At 40.3% G+C, this 19,500-nt stretch overlaps 1 protein-coding gene across 8 annotated transcripts in view; it reads left to right on the top strand.

Moving 5' to 3' along the window:
• The window catches only part of LOC109915432 (akt interacting protein), a 34,118-nt gene extending 14,618 nt beyond the window's left edge, over positions 1-19,500 (top strand). For 6 of the 8 annotated variants that reach the window (XM_048606116.1, XM_048606120.1, XM_048606115.1 and 3 more), the window contains exons 2-10: positions 5,961-6,070; positions 6,822-7,030; positions 7,505-7,569; positions 7,659-7,759; positions 9,193-9,281; positions 10,160-10,258; positions 15,135-15,242; positions 17,146-17,206; positions 18,384-19,500. In XM_048606116.1, the coding sequence (XP_048462073.1) occupies positions 6,029-6,070; positions 6,822-7,030; positions 7,505-7,569; positions 7,659-7,759; positions 9,193-9,281; positions 10,160-10,258; positions 15,135-15,242; positions 17,146-17,206; positions 18,384-18,491 (882 nt within the window). In that variant the 5' untranslated portion in view covers positions 5,961-6,028 and the 3' untranslated portion in view covers positions 18,492-19,500. Of the gene's footprint in view, positions 1-3,717; positions 3,741-4,364; positions 4,485-5,960; positions 6,071-6,821; positions 7,031-7,504; positions 7,570-7,658; positions 7,760-9,192; positions 9,282-10,159; positions 10,259-15,134; positions 15,243-17,145; positions 17,207-18,383 lie in introns of those variants that run through there. The other 2 variants (XM_048606119.1, XM_048606117.1) reach the window with 2 other exon arrangements.

Here is a 19,500-nt window from a genome sequence, read left to right as displayed (position 1 = left end):
TAAGGAAATCAACAGTTATGGGGAGAAGACAGGAAAATAGGGTTGAGAAACATATCAGCCATGTTGATTAGTCTAATTCTGATCCTGCATGCTGTGGCACAAGGTCCAACATGGGCAAGGAAACATCATGTTATCACAAAGTGACACCTCCTTTTGGAAGGGATTTGCGGAAGGAAATGATGAGTTAATTGCTACAAAATACCCAGTCTCTGATCTGCTCTGCTCTTGAAGGCATGAGTTTTTTGTTTTTGACTGTCCACTTGGCTTTTTGGTTAATGCTTGAGGATTCAGTGACTATCGTTACTTCTGAATATCAAGTGGAGGTGTTTAGACTGTTAGTTGGTGATTAACATTTGCAGGCCAATGACCGCAAACACACCCTAGCCGGTCTATTTTGCTGTAGGTGGGCACAGACCACCTTATCTGTGGAGATGAGACTGGAAATAGATGCTGTGTAATCATCAGCACATGTTTCCACTTCTGACCCTCTCTTGAGACAGATGACTCCAATTGGGTTATATTTGGAATGCTGTTTTAATTTGCAGAACAGAAAGAAAATCATTTTAGTGAAAGTTGGGAGGGGTGTGGTGGTGATAGCATGCCTGCTGGTGTACTGTTAATTTTTGTATCAATTTGCTTTAAAAGAACAAAATGCTGTGGTCGATTGGTGGTGGACAGGCATAAAGATGTTGGTGTTTTAAAAACTTATTTCATTAACAAAGTTGTTTGAAGACAGAAAAGATGAAAGATTGGCAGAGGAGAATTTTTTAAAGGACTTTTAAGATTGATCCTTTTCCTTAGTGAGAGTCTTTGGAGCACTTTCAAGGTGGTGAAAGTGGAGTCCTTAATTTTTTTTGATGTTGGTTGGGTGATTCTGCTCTCTTTTTTTAGAAATGTCAAATTGTTTGCCTTCCTCTAACAGTCGCTTTACAAAAGAATGTTAAGAATGGAAATACAATGTCCTGTTTCCACAGCAGTCATTGCTGAATTCTAAATATGAAGGTCCATCCAGCCAGTTTGACAGCTACTGTCAAAAGTTGGGTATGTCCGATAAGTGGCATGTTTGAGTGCTGCAGCAGTAGTGGGTAGGGTGCCAAGTAGGGTGTGGGGGTACTATGCCAACTAAGTAGGGCCTAAGTGGGAAGAAGGAAAGGTAGTAAGGAGGCCAAGTGAATGATGCAGTGTTGGGATGGGTGTGAAAATCTGGCCTGACAGGGAGGGCAGTTATTGAGTCCCATAGTACTAGGGGGTGGTCACAGGTCAGGTCTAGCAGGATGGGTAGAGGCAGGTGTCTGATTGGGAGGTGAGGATGTCCCTGGGAAAGTGTTGGGCTAGATGTTGAGTCAGGGTCTGGGAGGTTTAAGTTCATGCAGTGTTGGGAGCGTTTGTCAGGTAACTATGGGGTAAGTAAATAGCTATTCAGGAGTTAGATCCCATATTTAACAATCAAACTTGCTTGATTTTTTTAAAACTGACTTTTTCAAGAGTTTTAGATATAGGGGAATTGCCTGGCAGGAAGTTCAATTTTACAAGGCATTTCCTTTTGGGCGTGACTACATTCTGTAAGGTCCCTGTGTTACACTGATTTACACAGAAGTAATAACTGGATAGTCGAAATTTTTTCTATGCAGCAGCATTGGCATAGACAGGGAATGAATTCTTTAATCATGCTTTTTCAAAAAAGTGCTGATTTAAGTGTGACAGTTGCGCTTAAAGTTTAAAATGAGCATAAACTGTATGAAAGGAAGCTCTTCAATTATTTTGGTAGCCTTAACTCTAGGGTCAGCTCACCTTCTTTTCAAATAAGATTAATTTGTTTTAAAAAGACATGCTAGATAGAAAATTGAGGTATTTAATAAGCTACCAGAGATATTTTTGGCAATTCTGTCTGGCTCAGCAAAGAATCTTTCTAACTGCCAGAAGTTGTCAAAGTATTTACTTCCTGAGTAACCTTTTTGAAGATTGTCACACTTCCAGGGAGGATTTTTTTTCCCCAGCAAATCTGCCAGACCAGACAGGATGACTGTATCATGACTTCACAACTCAAGTTATTTTTTTTTTCTTTAACTTAACCTATTTCTCTAATCAACCTGTTCAGAGACGTCATTACACACCTCTGAAGCAGTTGGGACTTAAACCTAGGCCTCTTTGTCTAGGGGTAGGAACAATATCGCTGCAGCAAGAGGGCTCCATAAAGGCTACTGCATTTGGTATTCCCAGGCATTCTCCCATCCAAGTACTAACTATGCTTAGATAACAAGGTGTAGAGCTGGATGAACACAGCAGGCCGAGCAGGAAGGCTGACGTTTCAGGCCTCGACCTTTCTTCAGAAATGGGGGAGGGGAAGGGGGTTCTGAAATAAATAGGGAGAGAGGGGGAGGCAGATAGAGGAGAAGATTGGTGGAGAGGAGACAGACAGGTCAAAGAGGCTGGGATGGAGCCAGTTGAGGTGAGCGTAGGTGGGAAAGTAGGGAGGGGATAGGTCAGTCCAGGGAGGATAGACAGGTCAAGGGGGTGGGATGAGGTTAGAAGGTAGGAGATGGGGGTGGGGCTTGAGGTGGGAGGAGGGGATAGGTGGGAGTCTGCTTGGCTTCTGAGATCAGATGAGATTTGGGCTTTTTAAACTAGTATGCCCTAAGGCACTGCTCTTGTACTATATTGTTTGTTTACACATGTTAATTTCTGGATGTTTCAGGCCTAGACCCTTCTAGCCCCACCCCCATCTCATCCTGCCCCCTTGACCTGTCCGTCCTCCCTGGACTGACCTATCTCCTCCCTACCTTCCCATCTACTCTCTCCTTTACTGGCTCCATCCCTGCCTCTTTGACCTGTCTGTCTCCTCTCCACCTATCTTCTCCTCTATCCATCTTCTATCCGCCTCCCCCCTCTCCCTATTTATTTCTGAAGAAGGGTCTCGGCCCGAAACGTCAGCCTTGCTGCTCCTCTGATGCTGCTTGGCCTGCTGTGTTCATCCAGCTCTACACCTTATTATCTCGGATTCTCCAGCATCTGCAGTTCCTACTATCTCTGAATTAATTTCTGGATGTGTTCTTTTCATTTGTAAAAATATTTTTACAGCAGCTATGACAACATTGTGATCCAGCACAATAGTTTTTGGTGTGTGCATCTGTTTTTACAGACTAATTCTGTTAATCACTGCCACCAATTTTTCTTTCCTCTGCTAAGTTAAAGTCCTAATCACGCTTAGAGCCCTTGAATATCTTGCTTCAGTGTTCTCATTTTCAGGCTGTATTGATCTTGATCCAATAGTAGCACTTTGACCTGAGTTGTGGGTTTAAGTTCCCATTGCAAACTTGAACACCACCTCGGCTGACTTTTGAGTATGGTACTAAGGAAATACTGCACTGCCCAGAGGTGCCATCTTCAAGATGCAACTTTAAAGTTCCAGATTGCCCTTTGGGGTAAAGAAATGTGCATCTTTCTTCTGGAAGTGTCCTGGCCAGTATTTAGCTTGACAAATTCCCAAGTAACATTATGTGATCATTAATTTGTTTGTGTGACCTTGCAAACTGTTTTGTATTTGTTTGTAACTATTTGTTATTTAGTACATAACTTTCCAAGATATCTTGTAAACAATTTGAAAACAGTGAAATGCAAGTTGATCTGCTTCTCGAGATGCAAAGAGCATTTCCATCACGTTAAAATGGACAACTATTATGAAGGAGACTCTCTGATCCCGGTGGTTGACTGACTATAGCAGCAATAGAATGCTAATCTATGCAAGTATTCTTTTAATCTTTGCCTACTCGCTTTACTGTTCAATTACAGCTCCTCTGGAAGTAAATTCTTTAAATTTCACCCCAAATCAATTACTTCCTAAAGATGCGCTGTATCTGATTGAAGTTGTCCTCCAAGAGAAAAAGGAAGTATGTTGTAATGTTTAATAATAGCCAGAAAATTACAATTCGGCAGATTCTGAAATATTTAGAATTATAACTATTTTAGTCTCCAACTAATACTTGTACACTTTAAAAAGTTGCAAATTAAACAAATGCTAAGACACTACTAACATGACTTAATGTTACTACTGATTTTAGATGAACAATTTCCTAAGTTGTAAAGACCATGTCTCTTTTTTTCTTTTGACTTTTAATTGTGGACTGAAATGGGAAAAGAACTGTCCTAAAGCTAAGTTGTGCTGAAAGATTACTTCATGTTTTTTGAAAACAGGTGGCCCGATGATCCCAGTAGGCACTTTACACAATTGCTAGTTCAGGCAGTTGTAATTGAAGGTGTAGATGAGCTGGAACCAAGGATGTGTACAGTGATTCTACCAACAGTAAACAGCTGGTTGTAATCCAGTTTTTGTTGAAAAAGGCCTTCTGCTTGCCAAGAACCATGTGATTGCTTCCCAGCAACCTGAATAGCTTGGGCCTGTGAACAAGCTGGGTGAAAGCCATAGCAGCTCCATCCAAGATGGAGGATGGGGAAAAAGTTGTGGCTGTAAGAGCTGCTCTCTTGAGGTATTTTCAGTTTTTTAGAGCTGATTTCTTTGAATTTTAGGAGCAATAATTACTGTTTTATAAGCCATTACATTGTTTTGGAACTTTGGAATGGGCAGGGAAAAGATCAAAACAACAGCTCTTAAAAAGCAGGAAGAGACACAATGCAATGACTGTGGGAAGTGAAACAGAGAAATCTGCACAGCTGTCTGACCCAGCAGTGAGCCTGCACAACTGCCTCTGCCTTTGAGGCCACTTTTGGAATGCTGCTTGCAATTCTGGCTTCCCTGCTGCGATAGAGACTCAAGTGTTCAGTAAAGATTTACAAGGATGTTGCCAGGGTTGGAGGGTTTGAGCTGTAGGGAGAAGCTAAATAGATGAGGCTATTTTCCCTGGAGTGTTGGAGATTGAGGGGTGATCTCGGAGGTTTATAAAATCATGAGGAGCATGGATAGGGTAAAAAGACAAGGTCTTTCCCCAGAGTGGGGAGTCTAAAACGAGAGGGGAGCATTTTTTTCTTAAAAGGGACCTGAGGGGCAACTTTTTCAAGCAGTGGGTGATGTGTTTATGGAATGAGCTGTTGGAGGAAGTGGTGGTGGCTGGTACAGTTACAACATTTAAAAGATATCAGGATGGCTATATGAATAAGAAGGGGTTAGTGGGATATAGGCCAAATGCTGACAGCTGGGACCAGATTACTTTAGGATATCTGGCCACCACGGATGAGTTGTACCGAAGGGTCTGTTTCCATGCTAAACAACTCTGACAGTAAGTTCAATAACTCTGCTTGTTATGCTAAAAGCCTCTAAGTCCAGAGAATTTTTTTCTTTCAATTGCTGTGACTTCTAAAATATTGTCTGAGGCATTGTGTGTAAACCGGTCACTTATACCTCTTGTAAACCAGTGAACATATCTGGAGAAGGAATACAGAGACCCCTTATCCTTGTCAGCACAAAAATCACCTCATCAGGTCTTGTGAATTGGAGGACCAAAACTGCTTTCCTTGTCTTTCCATCTTTCAACACCCATGTTTGTTTTTTTGTCTGTCTGTCTCCCCATAATGGGGAATTTATAAGGGGCTAGCATTCTCTATAGTAGTCGTATGCAAATGGTTTATGATGTCTTAGCACTAGCTCGTCTAATTGTAATAAATAGTTGATCATAACGCCCAGACCAATCTCTTCTGTCAACATTGATCTAAACGACAGTTAAATTGAGGAATTCTGCATACGTTTAAAAATCTTTCACTGTTTTAGCAACTGGGAATAACAAGGCTTGATTTTCAGTGCTAACCCAGTGAAATGTAATAAAGTTACCAGGAATGAGTTCTGTCCACTTCAAGGAGTGTTCATCTCCTAATTCAAGAAGACTTCCAAAGCAGCCTGTTTTCAGATTCCTAGATTTGAAACTGTTGTATGGGAAAGCCAAATTGTGTCCTGAAATTTTTCACCTACGTACCAATGTTTTATAAATTTCATGTGTTGAAATCTTTTCCAGAATATAAAGTGGACTAGAGAGATTCAAGCAGGGGTACAGTTGACTTGGTCGTGAAGCTGATACAAGTAATGAACCCTTTCTGGAGCATGTCTACAAGCTCTGCTCGAAAGGTAATAGAGGAATATTTGCCACAAAAATGGTGGAGTAAAATAGTCTCAAATGACAGGTGTTGCATGAGAATAAGGCAGTGCAAAATCAGGCCTAGTGTTTAAAAATATCATTTAAAAATTTCTCTTGTGCAAATTTTTCCTCAAACTTAATTTCTTCCATTTTACTAGGTATTAAAACTGAATTGTGAATTATTTGAAGTACTCTTTATGAAACAAATATTAGCAATGGATGACTTTGCTATACCACAAGTTGCAATAATTTGTAAGATGCTGGTAGTAAATCTGACCACTACAGTGATAACAGCTAATTGTGTATGACCTGGCTAAAATCTATGGCAATTCATTTCCCTTCCTCACTATGAAAACTGGTCTTTCAAATTTGAACAGGTGTGCTGAATGGTGGATAGTATGCTTTTGGTTAGTGGGATTAATGGGGAAAATTACAATGTATGAAGAGCACCTTTCTTTGCCTTTGAAGAATTTTTCTTTTAAATGGCCTGCTTTGAGATTTCCATGTGTTGCCATTAGTTAAATGAAGAGAGATGGGGGTTATTCCATCCATGCTGACCTCCAGGACTATACGTATTTCCTTCTCCATGTGAGGCTAAGATTAATTCTTTTGTGCTATGATGTTTTTTCAATTTGCAAAGCTAGCTTTCTTTACAATACTATGAGTGTTATTTTGCAATAACACCAGAGTGATTGTAGAACACTGAATTTTAAAATCTGCTTTCCCACAATTGTTATACAGAAATCAGACAGTGAAGAAAGAGGTTTGTCTGGAGAACAGAAGACCAGCCCTCCACGTTCTTTATCAGCCAAGAAACAGTTGCCTTCTATACCAAAAAATGCTGTTCCTGTGACTAAGCCCATTCCTCCTGTCACATCTACGCAGTCAACTAATGGGACACATGCTTCTTACGGTCCCTTCTATCTAGAATATTCTCTTCTTGCTGAATTGTAAGTAGCACATCTTGTATCTTCACTGTGCTTCTGTGTGCAGATGAGTGCATTGTTGTGTGATAATGTGCTGTGTCCAGCTTACAAGTTTTTAAAAAATAAAACTGCAGATGCTAGAGAAATGAAACAAAAGCCAAAGTGCCAGAGAACCCCAGCAGGCCTGGCTGCATCTGTGGAGAGAAATCTATGGAATTTATAATCTGATACTCCATTGAAGTGAGCTAGCATAAGATTGAGAGAAAGTTGTTCATTGACACAATGATACTAAGTCTGTTTATCGTCCACCTGAGCAGAATTCTAAATCTTGACCACATCTTCAGAGTAGCCCTGACATCCCAGCTTTTCAGGGAAAAACCTGATTGAGTTAAAGTAAGCTGGTGTGTTAGAGTTGGAGGGTTAGTAAACTTGAGATTAGTTCATGGAATTCCTTTGATCTTGATTTTAAAAAAAAGTAATTTGTGCTTGAAATTGCAGTACCTTGGTTGTAAAGCAGAAACTGCCTGGCGTCTATGTACAACCCTCGTATGGATCTGCATTAAGTAAGTCTCATTATAATCTAACTGGTTTTGCTTTTCATGTGTTTTGCTTTGCAATTTTGTGAAACTAATTATTTTGCCTCTGTTTTCAGTGTGGTTTGGGGTGATCTTTATAAGACATGGCTTGTACCAGGATGGTGTATTTAAGTTTACTATTTATATTCCTGACAACTACCCAGACGGTGACTGCCCTGTAAGTAATGAACCTCTTCCACTTCATTTTCTTTTTAACATTTTTTCACACTTTGTCCATGACAAAGGCAATGAAAGCCACACTGCAATTTATGCAGTAGCAGGTTACAATGCAGTGTGTATTTTTAAAGTGGTTTTACTTAAAGTTCACCACCTCCCATCAACTATTATTTTAATTCACTCCAGAACCTGCAAAAGTAAGGAGAGCTAACTTGTCTAAGTGCAATATACCAATTTCAAAAGCAAGACTGCAACTAATCTGGAATTGAGTCAACTCTTCCTCTACTTATTCAATTTTACATGTGTATTTCCCTCTTTGCCCCCCTTCCCTTGGAGTTCTTGGGACAAATTCTCGTCCTATCTTTCCAGTGCATCAGGTGCAGTCTCGCCAGACGAATGGCCATTGGTCTTGTGTTTGCAATATAGCCGTGTGGATCTTGGTTTGTTGCTGCTGTAAACCATGAAAACCAGTTGTCCGATCTAGCCAGTCTGGAGTTTAATTACATCCTTGGAGCCCTTCTACAATGGCTTGTGTAATGCAGGGAGGCAGAGGAAGGAAAAAAGTATTTCACCTGTCAGCTTTGTAGGCTTGGAATGGACTGTGCCAAAGCCTAGTTGGTTAGTACTGATTTCAAATCCTGTTACTTCATTCCTGCCTTGACTTCTGTGCCATGAGTTTACAGCAGTCTTGGTAGTCTGCTGTGGGCCTCATTGCATGCAGTCGTCCATGCAGGAGCAACTATATGCTCCTAGCTTTAGGTCTGGTGTATTGATTGCTGTAGAAGAGTCAACATCACATCCAGAACTTTGAATGTACATTTGATGAAAACGTTACAAATGAGCTTGGTACTGTGGAAGCTATAATATGTATAATTGGCAAGAAATTTCACTTAATATCTCAACTGAATTTTTTAAAAACTTTTTTATATACCAGTGCCAAAAAAAGTACTGCCAATATTAAAAAAACCTAATGCCCCTGCTAAAAGTTGCTGAGTTGAAAGTTTGACTGCTAAAACTTATCTATTCTGTTTTTTAACGTGAGAACTATTGGTGTAACACTGCCGAATCCAGTCTGAATTTGAACAGTGAAACATTCCCACGTGCACCCCAAAAACAAAAGCAGGACGCTATCTGATTGTAGCAGCCAGTGCAGAATTGAAACCTTCAGTATATTTAATGCTTGGAAATGTACAGTTCTGCCAACACTAACAATAGTTAAAGACGACATTAATTTTCATTTTATCACTGTTCTAACTCCCTGTGCTTAGAATTTTCCAAAACCAGCAGTTGCTAGCCTCAAATTTAATAATTGCAGTTGGAAACTTAAACCTTGGAGAGAAGAAACTTCCATGCAGAAGACAGCTAACTTAGCAGAAGCCTTTTAAATAAAGTGACTAATTTGGATGTTATCTTTTATATTTTGCATTGTTTTAGCGCTTGATGTTTGATATGCCAGTCTTCCACCCGCTAGTAGATCCAACAACAGGAGAATTGGATGTAAGCAGAGCATTCACAAAGTGGAGGTTAGTCTGCGATGAGCATCCGAGTACCACAGCCATCACTAAGATTGTATGTATATTTCCACTTTCTAACATGGCTTTGGTACATTTAAAAACCGTCCTCCATGCTGTCACCCTCTCTAGACTTAACTAATCCAATTCATTCCTAACCTGCCTTGCTGCTGCTACATCTGTGTAATCTCCTCCATCCCTCAATCCTTCCAGATGTGCTGTTTGACATCTTGCAGTTCTGACTTTGAATTGCTTCAGCTCCATAGAAGTGAATCTATGACAGATTTTGGGCATTACCCTTCTATTGTCTGCTATAGATTAGTATCAAAATTTGCTTGATAATGTTCCTGTGAAGTACCTTGGGACTGTTTTATCTATACAGTACCTTTTTAAATGGAAAAAGTCTAAATTATATAATTGGTTTGAAATGCTGACTAATCTGTCGTGTTGAACTTCAATGGGGTAGTTTATGGTTTGCCTGTAAGTGTATGTTTGTTTTCTATTTTTTAGAAAAATGAAGCAAATTTGGTTAATTTAGCATTGTATTGGTTTCTTTTAAATCAGTCATACTGGCTAAAGATCAGCTTCATCTGCAGGAGCACATGTTCATTTGAATGCAAATCCTAAAGTGAGTTGTCTATTTCAAAAAAAAAAGCTATGCAATTTCTTATCCTCACACCCCCAGAAAAGATCAGTCTAGGCTATACACTTGCATGCGTTTTCCATAGCGATCCATGAAGATATCTGAAGGAATCTAGGAGGGGGAGAAAAAACTGTCCCACTGCTCACACCACCTTCCTGTAGGTTTTTATAGAAGCAAATGTAAGGAACTTGGTGACTGCATGAATCTTTCTTAAAGCTGTTTTGCTATGATGCTCTTCTTCCTTCAGACGGAATCATAATCATATCTGGCAGGTGCTGATGTATGCTCGTCGAGTGTTTTACAAGATTGATACAGTTAATCCCTTGAACCCTGAAGCTGCAGTACTGTAAGTAACAAAATATTAATTTTAAAACAGTTCTCTAGGACTTTGCTTCTAAAAGAATGTTTATAGCCGGGCTTTTTTTCATTTCAAGTAGAAAGAAGATGAAAACTTATTCACCATTGTTATTTCCACTCTGGCCCAGGGTGAGTTACATCTTGAGGTAAACTTTGCTGGGACAGTCTCCTTTTTTTCAATCATCCTTATGTAGGCCTTTGGACAGAAGCAGACTACTGTGAGTGCTGCACTACATATGAGTCATGACAGTTCCCAGCATATCTGATGCTGATCCCCAAATGTGACTTTGGCATCTATCCCTGCCTTGACCACAGGGATGGCAGACAGGCCTTAGCAGGTACTGCATGATTGGACGGTCTGCAGAATATATTATTGAAGGAATCCTGAGCCCTTGCGTTCTTAACAATCAAGTTGAATGTATTGCCTTCTGTCGAAAGGAGTCTTCCCAACGAGATCACTGACGTTGGTGTCAGGTTGCAGTAGCAGGCAGCTGGAATCTGTCATTTTTATAAACAGTGTTAAGTATCAGAAGAATTGTGGATATGAGTGGGGAGGCATTTGAAGGGGAGAAAAAGCAGTTTGAGGTAGGTTCTTTGGGGCAGGAACAGGCAGAAACAAAGGGTCTGCCCAGGCAGTCCTGTTTGTGGAGTTTAGGGTGAACATAGAAACAGGCTGTATGGTGTTGGGGGATTGAGCCAGGGGAGATCCTCCGATGAGGTAAGATTGGTGACAGTCTTGGCTCAAAGTGAGGGTGCTTCTTTTGATATTTTGTCAGTTTCAAAATTTCCAGTTCATGGGCAGCAGCTGTCCCCTGTTTACCACAGACATACAATTCCTTTTATACATTCATCCCCATTAGTATAATCTTGGGGTTCTCCACGTTTTTCCTTTGTCAAAACAAAAAAGCCTGAACTCTGTTCTCCTCCACCTCCACCATTTTCTTCCACCTGACCAAGCTCACCTTTCCTTTGAACAACTCTTTAACTCTTCTCCCTTTTTTGTTCATTTCAAAGTTGGGCACCCACATGGGCCCCAGTTATGCCTGTCGTTCTAAAATAGATAAACTTTTCCAGTTCACTTCCAATTTCCACCCTGCCCTCGCCCTCACCTTCACCTTGTACATCTCCAACTCCTCCCATCCTTTGTTTTTGGGATAAGCTGGCCACCAACGTACACCACAAATGCAATGTCTCTGTGGCTACCTTGACTACATGTTCTACCCTGCTTCCTATAAGATCTCCCAGTCTCTCTTTATCTCTGTTGCAATGGTCTGATGATACCACCTTCTGCAGGGGTGCCTCAAAAAATATCCACCTTTTTTTCTTTTTCATCAATGGAGGATTCCCCACTTGGCGGTTGAGAGGCCCTTTTGTCTGGCCCATCTCCTGCATTTCTACCCTCGCCACTTCTCTTTGTTCCCACAACGATAACACAGAACCCCAGCCCTCATTTACTTACCACCTAACAGCCTCAAACGATTGGAGATATAATTCCCATTACCTTCCCATCCTCTCCTTTGTCCGTATTCTGCAGGGACCATTCCTTCTGGAACATTCTGGTCCACTTCTCCATCCTAACACCTCCCCACACCCCCATAGGACCTTCACACATCTTTACAGAAGGTGTAAAGCCTATGCATTTAATTTGTCGCTCCTTCTCATCGAATGCCATCAGTCAAATCTTCCAGGTGAAACAGCCATTTATCTGTACTTCATTTGCTGTTCAATGTGGTCTCCTCCAACATTGGAGATACTAAACACAGGCTGGCTGACAGCTTTACAGGCCACTACATTCGGTCTGTGAAAAGGACCAAGAGCTTTCAGCCACATGTCACTTCAACATACCACTGTGTTCCCAGACCAACATTTCTGTTGCAGGCCTGCTGCAGTGTTCCAGTAAGCTCTAAGAACATCTCATTTACACTGGAACCTCTGCAGCTCAACATTTTGAGTCCAAAAACAGTAGAGACTCTCTACTCAATATGACATGGATTGTTGAAGGGGGAGGTGCTTAGTTATATATAGCTGCTATTAGTTCTGATGAGTGACCACACTTGAAACGTTATCGGAGAACAAACTGGAGTTACTGCCAGACCTGAATTTTGCCAGCAATTCCTGTTTTTGTTTAAATCCAATGCAGCCTTACTCACTGCACGCTGGAATTCAGCTGTTCTGGCCGAGTTTGAACCAAGGCTCTGATAAGGTCAGGACCTGTGAGTGGCCCAGGCTGAACCCAAATGCTGCTCTAATGAGCAGGTTATTGCTAAGCAAGTACTGTTTGACAGCACCATTTATGGCTTTAATGATTGAGTGGACTGGGGTGTAATTGGTTGTATTGAATTTGTCCCAGTGTTTTGGTGTACAGGACATCCTGGGAAGTTTTCCAAATGGTCAGGTAAATGCCAGTGTTTGCTATCCTTGTCGCCCTAATGACTATGCCTGTTACTCTGGAAATTCTTGCACCCTTGTTGGCCCTACACTCGCCCAAGTAGAAGACAGATCTGCTCAAACCCCCAACCCTCTGAGTTTGCTCTACCCTGCCATTCACTAAGGCCCATCATAGACACACACACACACTGACTGGCTCACCTCCCTGAACTGACTTGACAGGGTAGTCAATATGTCCATAGTTGCATTCCCTCACCCCAGATGGATTTCTTTACAGCACCTTGACTGACCTACATGTAATCTCCTTTGACCTGAAGAATCAACTGTGGCTAACCCTCTGCACTGTAATCTGACTAGCCCCTTGAGTGGTTGTGAGTCAATACTGCCGGACTAACTGGAGGCCACTGTTATCTCTGTAAAGCTCCTTCCCTTTGGCTTTCTCACATGGACGTTTAGTCCAAGCACATGCAGCGTTCGTTGCAAAAAGCTGCACATGCTGTAGCTCTTAACATGGCACAGTGCCATGTCCACCTTCCAACACTCTGCTCCTCAGTGCTGTTCACCACTGTCTGCCTTTTGCTTCTGTACTAAAGCAGGCTAGAACCAGTGGTGGCCAACCTCTAACCTGGCACTAAAAGGCAGTATGAGATACACAAGATGCCTGGCTGCATGCGTGCAGTTAATAATATCCTGTATAGATATCCAAGTTGTCTGCCCCTTGGCACAACTGATCTACTTCAAACATGCAAGCCCTGTTTGGGGCCTCTCCTTCCAAAGTAGATGCTAAAAGTCATGGCTGAATTGGGCTGAGACCAAACATCGGCATGATGCTGGTGGTTTGCTGATGTCAAGTTGTGGTTAAAGGATCTAGGAGGAGTGTGCTCGTTGACTTCAAAGTCACCCTGTTCAAAAGAAATGATTCTAAAGTGAGTTGGCCAGCACAGCCATTCTGCAAGCTGCAGTGAATGCTAATGAGATGTTGCCAGGTACCTGCTATCCATTACCAGTCAAGTTTTTGTGCCATTGACCCTTCTTCGTGGAGAGGCAAGTTGGGTGCATAATGCAGTGGCACTGTGTGATCATTGCATCGAAGAAATGAGGACTTGCATTGACACTTTTTTTGACTCTTGAGTAATGTTATTTTGCTCACCATCTTTCTCCATCTCAGAGGAAAAAATTCCACCCTATGCAACTACTTTCACAGCTATAATTAAGAATAATTGAATTGTTTGAAATGCACCTTTCGTAACAATTATAGATGTTTGGATTGGACTGTACTCTTCAAGAGATTGTTTGCAGTAAACTTAAAAATATTGCTAATTATCATGAATACTTAATTTCAGAGCATTGTTTAGTAAACATTAGTGGGCATGAAATTGACAATTTAACTTTAATATTGCCAAAATTTGCCTGCACTACAGATTTTGACTTAATGTTGTTTGGGACGTTATGATATAATGTCTAACTTCTAATAAGTTGCACAACTATGTCAACAAGTTGTGTAAATGTGGATGCACAATTCACATTGGATTCCAGGGAAAGGGCAGTTTCATTTGAATCCGGTTGTTGCATGCAGAATATTTTTGCCTCCTTCTAGTAATGCCCAGAAGATTCTTTTAAAGGCAAAGCTATTGTGAAAACCTGAATAAAGTAACTTTCAAAAGCAAACACTATCAACTTTTCTGTATTTCTCTCATGCAAAAAGCTGCAGCTCAGAGGGATTTGGGGATCCATGTACACAAATTGCACAAAGCTAATGTATGTATAGGTTTATTAGGTAATAGGGCAGGGGATATGGAGTGTTGGCCTTTCTCTTGAAGGAAACGAAGTCCGAAAGTAGGAAAATCTTGCTAAAACTATATAAAGAACTAGTTTGACCACACTTGGAATCCTGTTAATAGTTTTTTGGTCCCTTTTTTCTAAGGAAAAATATACTGGCATTGGAGGCAGTCCAAGAGAAGATGAACTAGGTTGATTCTGGCTATGGAGGGATTTTCTTAGATTGCATAGGTTGAGTTTGTACTTTGTCATTTTCCTGAACTGCAATGTGACCTTAATGAAACACTTTAGGATTCTTGGGGAACCTGATAAATAGATGCCTAATCGTTGGTCCCTTGTGGGGATTCCAGGACCAGAAAGCATAATCTAAGGACAGGGTCACCTTTTTAAGTCCAATGAGGAGGAATTCCTTCTGGCAGTAGTGAATCTGTGTGGAATGCTTTTCCACTGAGGGCTATTGAGGCTGGCCTAATTATATTTAAGGCTGAAAAAGGCAGATTTTTTTATTCTGTAAAGGAATAAAGTGTTACGGGGCGGGGGGTAGTTTTAAAGTGGAGTTGAGGGTTATCTGATCAGTCAGGCTCTCATTGAACAGTGGAACAGACTCCATAGGCTGAATGTCCTAATTCTCCATCTGCGGTCTTATCTGTTTGAGCAAAAGCATTCTGTCAAACTGAACTTTCAAACTTTTTTTCCAGATATGAAAAAGATATTCACTTGTTCAAAAGCAAAGTAGTTGACAGTGTCAAATTATGCAACAGTCGACTTTTTGATCAACCTAAAATGGATGACCCTTATGCAATTAGGTAAGATGCACTGAGCTTTGTTAATATCGGCTTGTATGAAGTAACGTCATAACAAGATCAGGTTTACTGCGTCCAACTGCTTTTCAAAATGTTGAGTGCTTTGACTTGACTTCTGGCTTCGTGATCACATTTGGAACTCTTACCTATTTAAATTGAGAATTTTGCTTGAATATATTTTTATATCTGGCATGTAAATATAGCCTGGTTGAAGCTCACTAAATATTTCACTAGTGCAAAAATTTGCTGTTTATTTTTTCTCGTACGCTGTCTATTCCTTTTTTTTTTCTTTTGTTGGTATCAAATAGCTTAAATCTGTGACATAAATTTTTAACCAGTTTTAAGGCAAAAAGTGGGACATTTCAGGTTAGGGCTAGTTTTTAATCAATTAATAAATTAACTAGGTTGCCAAATTATTATTTCATAACCCTACATCTAAATGTGTCCAAGGGCTAGGTCCACAGCTCAACCTCATTACTGCCTTAGTCCAAACGGGGACGAAAAAGCAGAATTCCAGGTTGAGACTGCTCTTGACGTCCAGAACAGTCTTTGACTGATCTGGGGTATGGCATTACGGTGCCCTAGAAGATTGGAGGCAATAAGAATCAAGCAAATGTTTCCAATAACTGTAGTTGTACTGAGCACAAAGGTAGATGGGTTGGTCTTGAGCAGCTGAAATACCTGGAGTGCTGTAGGTGTTCCTGCAGCAATGTGCCTGGCCCAACCATGTTCACCTGCTTCACTGATCTTTCCTTTTTTATACAAGATCAGAAATGGGCATGTCAGCTAATGAGTGTTCACTGTCTGGTCACAGTTGTAACTCTTGAGTTACATGCCTATGTGCAACAAGACAAGGAAAACACTTCATGCTTAGGCTGATTCCCTGGCACAAATGCCACAATGACCATTTCCAAGAAGAGAAGATTGTCTCCCCTTGACAATAAACATCACCATCCACCTTTTTTAAATATCCTCTTTTGTTTGCTGACCAAAAACATAACTGGACCAACTACATGTCCACTGGCTACAAAATCAGGACAGAGACTGGGAACTCTGCAGTGAGCAACTCTCCTGATTCCCCAGAACTCTTCGACTATCTATAAAGGGAAACATTGAGAGTATGATGGAATACTGTCTACTTGCCTGGAAAGCTGTAGTTGAAAACAAGTTCAATGCCATCTAGGGCAGAGCTGTCTGGTTGATCTTCCACTCTATCATGGCTTCACACTGCCACCACTATGACCCATCTACAAGATGAACTGCACCAACTCACCTGTGACAACCTTCCAAACACCGATCTCTACCACCTATAGAATAACAGGCAGCAAATGGATGGGAACCCCTCAGTCAGCAAATGTTACACTGTCCTGTCTCGGAACGGATTGCCATTCCTCTCCAGTTGGTCAAAATGCTAGATTTAACCAGCTCAATTTAGTGTGAGTGTACCTACTTGACAATAACTGCAGAGTTTTGGAAATGTGGCTCACTAACACCCTCTTGTGGGCAAATATAATCATCCCATGTATGAATTGAAACAACTTGTATGGTGCCTTTTAACATAATGAAATGTATAAAGACACTTCATAACAGCATAATAAAGCCAAGAATGAATAAAACTGTTGACAGTTGGTCAGATGACATGAAGTTTGGCCAAAGCTTACTTTTTCAGGAGTGCCTTGAAGGACAAAAGTGAGAATTTTTCTAAGGAGGCACTTCCAGTCCCTAATCTAGGGAACTGAAGGCACAACCACAATTCATGATACATTTAAACTTGGATGCTCAAGGCAAAAGCTATTCAAGGATGTTGTGTGGAAACCTACTTCAAGATTGAAATTCTAACACTTGTATGAATTTTTGGTAAACTGGCTTATAATTTCTCATGGAAATGTACTGGTTTTTTCAAAAGCTTTTCACCATGGAATCCAGCAATACATGAAGAAGCCAGAGAGAAGATGTTGACTCCGAAGGTAAATTTGTCTCACTTTCTGCAATAGCGATAGTGTTTTTTTCTTTTTTTTTTTTTTTTGAAGTATATGTCCACCTATCACTTTTTCAGTCAGGTTTACCACTGCCCATGGCAAGCATCTTGAGCAGACTTCAAATCAAACTCTTCTGACATTTAGGATTTTGTGAATTGACGTTAATGTTATTCAGTGGGAAGCTGTTTGGTGAACTGTGTTGAGCACTTCTTGGTGTTTTCAATTTGAGTTTTTCATGATTGGAAAAGCAAAAGAAGCTAACTTCTGCACAAGCTCTTTGGCTGAGCATGAAAGTCAGCTGGTCTCATTGCTCCAAGTTCTTATTATTTTTATTTCCCCTGACCATGTTCCTAAAGATCTTTCCACCACTACTGATAAACAGGCTACACTAGCTTGTGAAAATTTGACTGCAGGATCTCAATACCTGCCCTTCTCTGTATAGTACCGAATATTTCTTTTTTGTTCCACAACCTCTGGTTACTTCCTTGCCCAGCTGAATATTCTGCATACTCTTCAGATCTTTTCAACCAGGGAAACAGCAATTTTGCTATTATGACTTCACCCACCTTGCTGTTCAGAGGGTGTATTGACAGCAGGGGTTGGGGCAGAAAAAGTTAACTTTGTGGACTTATTTCTCCCTTTTTTTTTTTTCAAGATTCTTAGTTCCAACAAAAGTGTTGTGACCTTCAACAGTTTTTATGCCTAGATCTCCACTCTGAATTTCCCTCCTAAGTCTCGATACCTCTTTCAGCTTTCCAAGACTTTTTTTAAAAGTCTCCCTCATCAAACATGGCCACCTGTTCACCTACCTCCTTAGCAAATTTTGCTTTATAACTTCCTGAAGTTTCAGATTTCTGTAATGTTAAACAAATGCAAGTTGCCGATCTTGCGTGCATCTGCATTTTCTCTCAGGCCCGCTATAGTTTTTCTCGCAATTTTAAGACTTACTCCAACTGTGGTTTTTATCACTTTTTTCTGCTTTTTTTGTCCTCTGTACAGTCAGTATAAAATGCTTTAGGACATTTCCATTGCATGAAAGGTAACTTAGTTTTAATGTATTTATTTTTATTTTGCAGCATTTGTACCTCACTTAAGTTACTACTTTGTATTTGTGGTGTATTTTTTTTCCACAAGGGCAGATTCTAATAATTTTCTTTTTGCCTAGAGGAAAATTGATGATCAGAACAAAGGCATGCACGTGGCTGGTCTTTCCTGGGTAAAGCCTGGTTCCACACAACCTTTCAGCAAAGATGAAAATACTGTGCAAACCTAAGGCATCCTATTAACACCACCACACGGCACTTTCTATCTGTGAAACATGGACCAGGTCAATTAGAATATAAGTTTCCTGTTGGTGCACATGTTGGACTTATTTTAGCAGTGACTGTAAAAACAAAGTTATACATAAAATTGGAACTGCTGAAAGATTGGGTTTTTTGTGTGTAGAATACAACATTTTAAACTAGTATTCAAATTCAACTTTTAACTGAAGGTTTGTAAAATTTTCATTTTGAAGACCTCTGTCTATACTCAAGTAATCTTGGCAATACAACTATCAATTATGTTGGGATGGTTAAGTGAATTAAATGCTATATCATAAAGATGACACCATTTTATAATACTGTTATGACGTAGAAATGTTTTCATGTTTTGGGGCTGGTCTGTAGAGATTAAGGTGAGTTTAGCCATTCAATAATTCATTTCCGAACTCTTACATAGTGTGACAGTATTTAGCAGTTTTCATAAGTCATTTGGGTTTTCTATTGTAAATATGTTGGTGTATAAATTTTGTAAATAGCTTGTTACCCTATAGTTAGCATTTTGAGATGAAAGTAACAATACTCGGCTGGCATACATTTTGGAAAGGCTGATCTGTGCCAAAATAACCAACTTGGTACATCGAGCCTCAAGTTTTGTAATTTCAGTGGTCTTTATATACTGTATGAATGTATAAAGTAATTCAAAGAAGACTTCTCTTCCAATATTAAACATTATCATGTTTATAATTGTGCAGTACAACAGCATATTATGCACTATATGCTGCTTTGGATACCAAAATTGGGGTGAATTTTAAGGGGAAATAGCTGCTGGCGTACAAACTGATGTCATAGTGGCTTAACCCTTAAAATAAAGACAAGTTAAAACTGTACCAACCACTCGAATGTATTTGCCATGTGTCTGTGGATGCTTTTGATATGTCATGTCACATCCTGTTAAAAGAACCCATGTAATCCTTTAGCCTTGGACACATTGATAATACCATCATAAAGATTATTCCAGTG

This window comes from Rhincodon typus, chromosome 15 (assembly GCF_021869965.1).
Source record: "Rhincodon typus isolate 14 chromosome 15, sRhiTyp1.1, whole genome shotgun sequence".
Taxonomy (NCBI): domain Eukaryota; kingdom Metazoa; phylum Chordata; class Chondrichthyes; order Orectolobiformes; family Rhincodontidae; genus Rhincodon; species Rhincodon typus.
The sequence above is the reverse complement of the archived record's forward strand: the minus strand, read 5'-3'. Positions and strand labels throughout refer to the sequence as shown.